General features: G+C 31.9%; 3 protein-coding genes across 3 annotated transcripts in view; 1 reads left to right on the forward strand and 2 right to left on the reverse strand.

Moving 5' to 3' along the window:
• LOC107634112 (licodione synthase-like) overlaps positions 1-1,519 on the reverse strand; it is a 3,182-nt gene extending 1,663 nt beyond the window's left edge. The window contains exon 1 of the mRNA XM_016337688.2: positions 558-1,519. Within this exon, the coding sequence (XP_016193174.1) occupies positions 558-1,478 (921 nt within the window). The 5' untranslated portion in view covers positions 1,479-1,519. The remainder of the gene's footprint in view (positions 1-557) is intronic.
• On the forward strand, positions 4,595-6,090 carry LOC107629144 (dirigent protein 10-like). Its single transcript, XM_016331849.2, has one exon. The coding sequence runs from the start codon at positions 4,957-4,959 to the stop codon at positions 5,887-5,889; it is 933 nt and encodes a 310-aa protein (XP_016187335.1). The 5' UTR covers positions 4,595-4,956; the 3' UTR covers positions 5,890-6,090.
• LOC107632351 (DNA repair protein RAD51 homolog 4-like) overlaps positions 6,114-9,427 on the reverse strand; it is a 10,555-nt gene continuing 7,241 nt past the window's right edge. The window contains exons 2-9 of the mRNA XM_021120124.1: positions 8,491-8,543; positions 8,096-8,177; positions 7,733-7,867; positions 7,526-7,639; positions 7,346-7,436; positions 6,898-6,968; positions 6,427-6,576; positions 6,114-6,203 (exon numbers count right to left, since the gene is read on the reverse strand). Coding sequence (XP_020975783.1) covers positions 6,156-6,203; positions 6,427-6,576; positions 6,898-6,968; positions 7,346-7,436; positions 7,526-7,639; positions 7,733-7,867; positions 8,096-8,177; positions 8,491-8,543 — 744 coding nt within the window. The 3' untranslated portion in view covers positions 6,114-6,155. The remainder of the gene's footprint in view (positions 6,204-6,426; positions 6,577-6,897; positions 6,969-7,345; positions 7,437-7,525; positions 7,640-7,732; positions 7,868-8,095; positions 8,178-8,490; positions 8,544-9,427) is intronic.

Here is a 9,427-nt window from a genome sequence, read left to right on the forward strand (position 1 = left end):
AATATAAATATATAAAAATATTATAAATCAATTATTATATTTATTTTTGTATTAATACATATATTGTTTTATATCTATGAGGTACGGACACTTCGCTGAGTTGCCGTATCCGCGTGTCGGACACATTTCGGACACGACACTCGTCCGATACGCCTGTCCAACCATGTCTTAATAAAAAACAAAAAATTCTTCTCCGGACACACCTAAAATGCCATCACGTGTCAGAGTGTCTAGTCTTATTTTTAACATATATTCTTAAAATAAATTTAGATATAGTATATATTATTATTTATTAAAACAAAAAATATTTTAAATACTTGATATAATTAAAATAAGACATTAAAAATAATTAAAAAATTTAATTTATATTTTAATATTAATAAAATATTAAAATATCATTACAATTTATTTAAAAAATACTTTATATTTTATATGTATACGTATCCCATATTATGTAAGATTTTAAAATTCGCGTGTCGGCATATCCGTATCGTCCATAGTTTTATATATTTTAATATATGAAATAGTAGATAATTATAATTAGTTTGAGGACTTACGAGGATGAATGATTTGATATGATTTCTGGTCAACTCAACCTCAGAATCTTTATCCTCCGAAACATCAAGTAAAATGTCAAGAAAATCCTTCACTTTATTATCATTATCATCACAACCCTTATTCACAACCTTCTTCTTCCTTCTAAGATTCTCGCGGTCAGAGATAATCTTCTCCAACAGTGCATCATACCTCTTATGAATCTGCATGGCTCTCTTCTTGAAACCCTGCAAGTCCAACACCTTAAGGAACCCTAAAAAGTCCGAAACATTGAACTCTCCGAAGATCTTAGTCACTTCTCGGACCAAAACCCTAGCCTCTTCGGCTTGGCTATCTGTCCCAGAACTCTTGATGCTGAGCATCATCTGAGATATGATGTTGTTGGAGAGCTTCATAAGCATTTCGGTTAGGTTTACACTCTCATTAGCCATTGATTTTTCAGCCAGAGATCGAATGAACCCGTGGAGTTCCCTCGTTCGAATGGGGAGAAACTGCGACAAAGTTCGGCTCCCCAAAAGCTCACTGGTGCTGAGTTTTTTCATAAACTTCCAATAGGTGTTATATGGGGAAAAAGCAAAGGTGGAATCATGGTAGGTAACTATGTTTATAGCCATATTCATTTTCCGAGAAGAGTATGTGAGCTCGTTTTCTTTGAGAAACTCTTTGGCAAGAGATGGGTTGCTTGCAACTACGAACCGAACCGAACCGGTTTTAAGGAGTATAATGGGTCCATATTTGTGTGAGAGGTCTTTGAAGGCTTGGTGGATTAAGGGTTTGAGAAGGTGGAGGTGACCAATTATGGGAAGTGATGGTGGGCTTGGAGGGTAACTCAAACATGATTTGTTTCTCTTGGAAGAAGAGAACATTTTGAGAAAGAGAAGAGAGAAGAGAAGAGCTACCATTATCATGGGAAGAGAAATCATCTTAGGTTATTAGATTGTGTTTTGATTGATGAATTTGTTGAATAATAGAAACCATAATATATAATGGAGAAAGAGTAGGGAGGTGAAATTTGCTTTTTGGTTAAGGAGAAGTATAGGTAACCAATAAGATTTTTGAATAATGTGTAAACAATGTGAATTAACAGAGTTAAAAGAGTAAATTTAATTAGTAATATTAAATTAGGATGTAGTGTATTTTCATTTGATTTGTGGTTGTTCATATTGTTTAAAATAGTCATTGTTTACCTACCACTCCCCATTGGTTAATTATGATTTTGGTCTTTAAATATTAATTAGAAAATTATTTTTGTTTTTAATCTTTTTTTGTATAAAAAATTGTCTCTAAAATTTAACTTGGTTTTAAAATCGTCCTATCTTAGAAACTAAAATTGTACGAAAATAGCGGCGAAAATAAAGATAGAAGTAGATCGTAAACAATTGTTATGGATAATTTAATTTAAAATTTTAATATTTAAATAAAAAAATTATTTTAAAAACAAAAAAATTTTCAATCCATACCTTAAAAAGCAAAATCTTACCTAACCTTTTGCCTTTGTACCTACCCTTGTTGGTATATCATACGTTAAGCCTATTTATAGAATGCATGGTTAACGTATATCATAGGTTAATAAGCCTGTATATAGAATGCATGGTCATCTAATTAATTAACATGGGGCTTTAATAGTCCACTTACTTGACTTGATATATAGATGGGACGTATATAATTATATATAGTTATATACCATTATTAATACGTTGAATTTTTTTGTTTCTTTGATTGGCAAAAATTTAGGTAATGTAATCACGCACACACAAATAATGAATAAGCAAGAGTGGTTAAAATATGAGAAATAGTAATTTAACGAATAATTCTAATTAACCATATATCATGTGCCAACCTTTAGGTAGCATTTGGTAGAGAGATAGAGACTGAAAGACTGAGACTAAGAGACAGAGACCGAAATAAATCTCAATATTGTATTTGGTACAAAGTGAGAGACAGAAATTGAAATAAGAATGAAGTTCTAATTTAATTTGTACAAAAGATAAAATTATAATTAATTAATTGAAATAGAGTATTTTAAGTATAAAATGTTATTAAAGTTTTAGCTTTTGTCTTTAAAAATTTCAGTCTCATATGTCTCTACTTTTTGGAGGTATTAAAATACTAAAATTTTTGAGATAGAGATAGAAATTTTAGTACCCATCTCTGAGTCAACAAACATAATACTGAGTCTCGCTCAATCTCCTAATTTCTGTCTCAATACCTCAAAACAAACGAATTTTATAACTAGATTTTGATGTGATCAAACACTAATACTTTATTTAACTCTTCATTTTTTTTATCATCAAATTGAAATAAATAAATTTTGGTAATCCAAAGATCAGAACTCTTAAAATATTAATGAAATAGCAGATCTAGATGGTAGTAAACAAAGAATATTTTCCGTGTAGGTTAATGTTTGGCAGGTTTCTCATCAATGACTGGAAGTTGAAAATCCGCTAGGTTTCTATTTTGAAAATATATTATAAAGAGAAAGTATAAAATATCTTATAAATTAATTTTAAATTAATTTTGAAGTAAATAAAATATCTTTTTGAGTAATTTTGAAAAAGATAAAGTATACTATATGACTTTTTAATATTTTCTCAAAAATAATGTTTTAAGATTAATTTTAAAAAACTAAAATATCTTCTTGGTTTAAAGTTATTTAATTATGTTAGGAATAAAAATTTAAGATACTAAAAATTTCCTTTTAGTATTAATTTTTTAAATGACTAAAATATTCTTATAATTCATCATTTTAAAATACTAAAAATTTATTTTTGACACGTCAATTCAAAATCATTTGCATTATCTTTTATATACTTAAAACTAATATAATATATTTATTCAAATATACACAAATAAAGGTTATTTAGTTATATGTTTATTAATATCTGATTTCGGTTAAATTTGATATCGATAATATTCATTTTATATTATTATTATTATGATTCATTTTATGTTATTATGATTAAATATTACTTAGGTTTACACTTTTGCTCTAAGGTGGAGTCGTTCGCTATAAGTGTGCGTCATCTATGATCTATCAAAGGACAAGTCATATTACTTAGATTTACATTCACATTATGTTACTACTAGTAGGGGTGTTCGCGGTACGGTTTGGATCGATTTTGACTTTTGAGTTAGAAATTCATCCGATCCGAACACTAATGTTACTTGCGGTGCAGTTTGGATTGGATGATTTAAAAAAAAAATTCGATCTGATCCAATCTAATTTTAAGCGGTTTGGATTGGATTGGATTTGCAGTTTTGTAAATTAAAAAAATTAAATACATATAACAAGTCTCAACATCAAATTTCAAATAATCAACAATGACATAACAAGTCTCAATAATATCTTAAAAAGTTAATGATAACATAACAATAAAAAAAATTATAGGTTAGTTAAAATAAATAAATAAATAACATTTTGAATATAAAATATTTATTAAATAATAATAATACATGAATAATATAAAAATATATAACAAATTGAACATGTTATAAATATAATTGTAAATAAAATAGTAAAATAATAATATTATAGCACATTGTGCGGTTTGGATTAGATTGGATCGGTTATGAAAAGTAGATCCGAAATCCGATCCACCGGTTTGCAAAAAATAGAATCCAATCAAATCCAAATTAGTACGGTTTTAATTGATTTTCGGTTTAAATTGAATCGAATGAGCGGTTTAATTTGGATCGGTTTGAATTTGAACATCCTAACTACTAGTACTCTTTGCTAGTTTAAAGCATCACTTCTCACTTTTCATGTGTATTTTAACGCTAAGAACCTGCTTAGAGTATTTTCATTCCCGATTATCAACAAAAGGCTTAAAGAAAGCTCATTCAGTAATCATGGGGCATATCTAATTTACGAGATTAATTATATTAATTTCAGCTGCAATATGAAATATAATGTATAGAAACAACCCCTTTGAAGTTCAAAGAGGTTGATGATATATGTGTATGTTGATATCCAAATTTGTATCATGAAGTTTGAAGAACATATGTAAATAATGTTACTATATAAATCAAATAGGAAGTTAAAGGTTGTTTTCAAAGTAGTCATATTAAATGATTTCCAATACATTTTGCCTTAGCGTTATGTTCAATAACGAATTTCCTATGACACATTGTTTATATATCTCTAAGTTTGCTAATTGTATTGTATTATAGTAATGGAATATACGTGCAGTTTAGTTCTAACTGCTACAACAAAAATTGAGAATGAGCTCAGTGCAATCATCAACCACTCCTCTCATCAACTCCACCATTTTTGTTACGTGCAACTGTGTGAGAATACAAGTCTTTTGAGTATTTATACCCTTCGTGTTCATGACCCTTTATCTCATCTCATCAAAGCATAACAACAAAATATAACTATCAGAGCAAATATTCGTTCCAGTAATGGCAAAGCTTGAATCTCTTTCTATGAATGCCACAATCCTGTTGCTGGCAAGCATAGTCATTGCATTCACCACTTCAACTACATCAACCAGAATCCTTATTGCTGATGATGGGGTAGGAACACCATCCACTGCACCACAAGAGCCTGATTCTGCTGTGTCCCCTGTTGCGCCATTGGTGACACCTTCACCTGTTGCAGGAGCAGCGGCAGCAGCAGCGGCCACCCCTACTGCTCTTGATGATCATCACCCCACAATCTCCTTCTTCATGCATGAAATCCTTGGGGGCTCAAACCCCTCTGCGAGAGCTGTCACCGGAGTTGTAACCAACCCTGCACTCAATGCTCAGGTTGCCTTTGCGAAGCCTAACGGTGCAAACCTTCCCCTGAATGCTGGTGTCCCACAGAACAACAACAACGCTGGACTCCTTAACAACAACAATCTCCCTTTCCTCACAGGCCTCGGCGGAACCACAGCCAGTGTCTTCAACAACAATGGAAATAATGGTAACAATAACGGGGTTGGTTTCTCGGTGGGAAATGTCAATCAGCTCCCTGAAGGAATGACACTGGAGAAGCTGATGTTTGGGACAATGACCGTGTTCGATGATGAACTAACCGAGGGGGAAGAGTTGGGGTCAGGTTTAGTGGGGAAAGCACAGGGATTCTATGTGGCAAGTTCAGTTGATGGGACCAGCCAGGTAATGGCTTTCACTGCAAAGTTTGAGGAGAATGGATATGCAGATAGCATCAGTTTCTTTGGTGTGCACCAAACACAGGTCTCAGAGTCACAACTTGCAATCATTGGAGGCACGGGAAAGTACGTTAACGCTCAGGGATTTGCTATTATTAAGACTTTCCCTGTCAATGGTCAGCAACATAATACTGATGGAGTTGAGACTCTGGTGCAGCTCACAGCTTATCTTGCATATTAGGGTCTCTTACATGCAATGAAGTGATATGTGATTATTGTATTTTCTGCAATGAAAGTGGATATGTCATTTATGTGAGCATATATACTGTATGTTTGTAATACTAAACAAGAACGTTGTTTTAGAATTTTAGTGTGCTGCAAACGACAACTTAAGTCTAAAGATATGGACACTTATTTCCTTAATAGAACTGATTCTGAATTCTGATAAAGTATGAAAGAACTCACAGATACAGCGAAGTAAGGAGTTCTAATCTTGAATAAGATGTATTAGCAGTCACAAATACATAGTACACACTTAGCAGCCCTGTCAGAAGCCTGAAACATAACTCCATAAAATAATAATAAACAAACTCCTACAATATTAGTGAGAAGGAAAAGAAGAATTAAACCCATTGCAGTCCCAATGAATATGGAATGGGGTAACTATTAATAAAAAGGTTCTCTTAACTAGTAACCTAAAGAAGCATTAGCAATAAAAGGAAAGTTTTAAACCTTTTTTTTTTCCAAATACAAACCATAATGCATGCCTCAAACATACCACAGATGGATGTTTCAGTGTTGATACGTTGCAAACATTGCTACCATATTCACGAGAAAGCAAGAGCCGTATATGTGGAACACTCTTCCAACTCTCTCCAAGTGCTGGTTTGGACGTACCGCCTTCTCCAGCCACCATATGATTTGTTACCTTCAATATTTAAATAAGAATGAGACCAGTCATGAATCAACCCTTGTCTAGTTGTTTATTTTCCTGCCCCAATAAATCTTGTAGGCAAGTTTACTTGTTTAGCAAATAAGATAATATCTATGTCACCAGCACTTTTGAGACAATTATATGAGTTCATACCAAAACTACAAGTACCATTTATAAAATGAATAATAAGAACGGAAAAAAAAAAAAACATTTGTATAATAGTATTATAATAGTTTAGTTGTTTTACTTATATAGGCTGGAAAGAATACCAATTACACGAGGGAAAAAGGGAACAGAACGAAAGCAAAGGCTAACCAGTACTGCAATATTATGCTCATCTGCTAACTTCTTCAGTAAATACCCAGCAGATATCATCAAAGCATGTCCTGAAATGGCCCATAATAAGTAAGACAACAAAAGCTTTATGATTATGAATTTTATTACCATAAAAGTAGGACTCTATGAATTGAAGAAAGAAATGAAAAGCATTAACACGTTAGGGAGCCGGTCATATAAAAGAAAATCAGAAATTTTTGCAGAATGTGTTACCATATCCATATGATCAGAAATGTGGGTAGTCTTGCAAGCTACCTAATTTTTTGCTGTTTCATATTTTCAACACAAGAAAAATAGTAGTTCAACTTGAACTATGATAGACAGGAGAAAATAAAGGGGTAAATATAAAGAAAGAAAATAGGTACATGTTGTCATCATTCAAAGTAAGCATATGAAGATAATTTGCATGCTGATATGTAGTGAGTACCTTGAGGACCACTGCCCCCAAGGATGGGGGTGATCAGTGAAGAGATTGAATCAACAATAAGCAATTGAACGCGACGATCTGGTTCAACAATCTGTGCCGATATACAGTAGGCATTTATTTGATAGAAAAATACTAGACCAACCAACTAATTCAAGCAAGAAATTTCCTGTCAATGAGTACCTTAGATTTCAAATTTATCTTCAGTTGCTGCAACACATCAAACATTTGATAGATGTCAAACACTGAGTAGCATATTATCCTCTCCATTACTTTCTGCAGAGGTCCTGGTTCAGCCTGACAAACAAACAACTTAAAACACTTTTTTACGGCCACTCAACAAACACAGAGTGGTAAACAATATAACAAAAAGTCTGGAACTATGGAGACCTGATTGCCAATGACATAACCAGAGGTCTGACCAACCAAATGTGCAATATGCTGAGGTGAAAAGGAGTTGCCTGTATCAAAGTATATAACTGAACCACCATTCTTTGCAACTGTTGAAGCAGATGTTAGGCAAGCCTAAAAGAAGAACCGAACAAATATATCATGAAATAGAAGATGGCAATTTATATTATTATATCAACCAAATAAGAGATGATGCAGCATCATTATGTGGATGCCAATAACAATAAGAATATGAGTGCTAGTAGAAGGATCATGTACATAGACAAGGTAAACCACCTTATTTATAATTTCATTCTTAATATACCCGAGCTATAATTTTTAGGACAACAATGTAGCTTTTACCTGTGTCTTACCAGAAGAGGATGGACCAACAAGTTCAGTTAATTGTCCTGCACGTAAGCCTCCTCCAAGCAAAGCATCTATCCTGAATTAACAGACTTAAATACTGAGGGGTGCTAATTTCAACCAACCGTTGCACCAAACTAGAAACCAAATATAATATCAATCCTATAAGAACATATTTAGTTGAAATGAAAATCAGAAGGAAATGTTCCTAGATGAGTTCTATGTGTCAAAATAGACATGAAGTTCATCCATGAAAAATTTTCATCAGATTTTTTATACCTTAACCAAATACACTTACATCTCACTAAAATTCCAGCATTGCTAACACCAGGCATAATCATAAGCATAACATAAAATCAAAGTAACCTAGAGACTGAAGTGAAAGTAAGTACCCTTTGAATCCAGTGGGCAAAAGACGCTTATTGCATTCAGCATCTTCCAAGAGCTGCAAATTTATTCTCTATATTTTAATATCTGTTTCTATAATATAAAATTCTATAATTTAATTATATAAAATATAACAAATTTCTGCATTAATAATTATTTTTATATTAAATAAAAAATAAAAATAATAAAAATAATTAAAAAATAATAATAAAAAAAAAGGTTTTAAACAACACATTTTTTGGATTATCTAATCAGAAAGTGTTAAAAAAATCTAAACCTAGGAGATTTCAAATTTAAAATAAAATCTCTAATTTTACACTAGAAAATAAGAATTTATCAAAAAAAAATATAAATAAGAAACAAGATAGATACTTTATTTACTATTCTCTAGTATAAAATAAAAAATTTCATTTTAATTTTAAAATCTTCTAATTTTAAGTTAAAAAAATATAAATTAACTAGTTGATGGATTTAATGTGCTACTTTAATTGGGGAGGATACTAACTTCCACAACCGCTAGCTCTTTTAATACCGCGGTAACTTCTCATACCTCTTTCTCATAGGAGAGTAACTAAGAGTGAAAGTTTCGAAAACACGAAGAGTGCGGTAAAAGAGGGCATGAGAAGTGAAGGAAGGGGGTTTAAAGTGAAAAAATAAAGAGTTTACGTGAGTGAACGAACGAACGAATGAGTTAGAAGGTGAAACTAAAAGTCAACTTCTAAAGGAGGAGATGCTAGAGGTAAGTAATTAGCGAAGGCGTCTATTAGTGAGGAGTAGTTAGTGGAAGTTCGTCCAAATAGAAGAAAAATTGTTTATTTTTACTTTTATTTTAGACAATAACTTAACTATTTTAATTAAAAAAAAATTAATAAAACATTACACATCCCTTAACTAGTCGAGGACAGTCACTAACTATGAGTCGACGGTGGTAACTACTTGCCC

This window comes from Arachis ipaensis, chromosome B03, assembly GCF_000816755.2.
Source record: "Arachis ipaensis cultivar K30076 chromosome B03, Araip1.1, whole genome shotgun sequence".
Taxonomy (NCBI): Eukaryota; Viridiplantae; Streptophyta; class Magnoliopsida; order Fabales; family Fabaceae; genus Arachis; species Arachis ipaensis.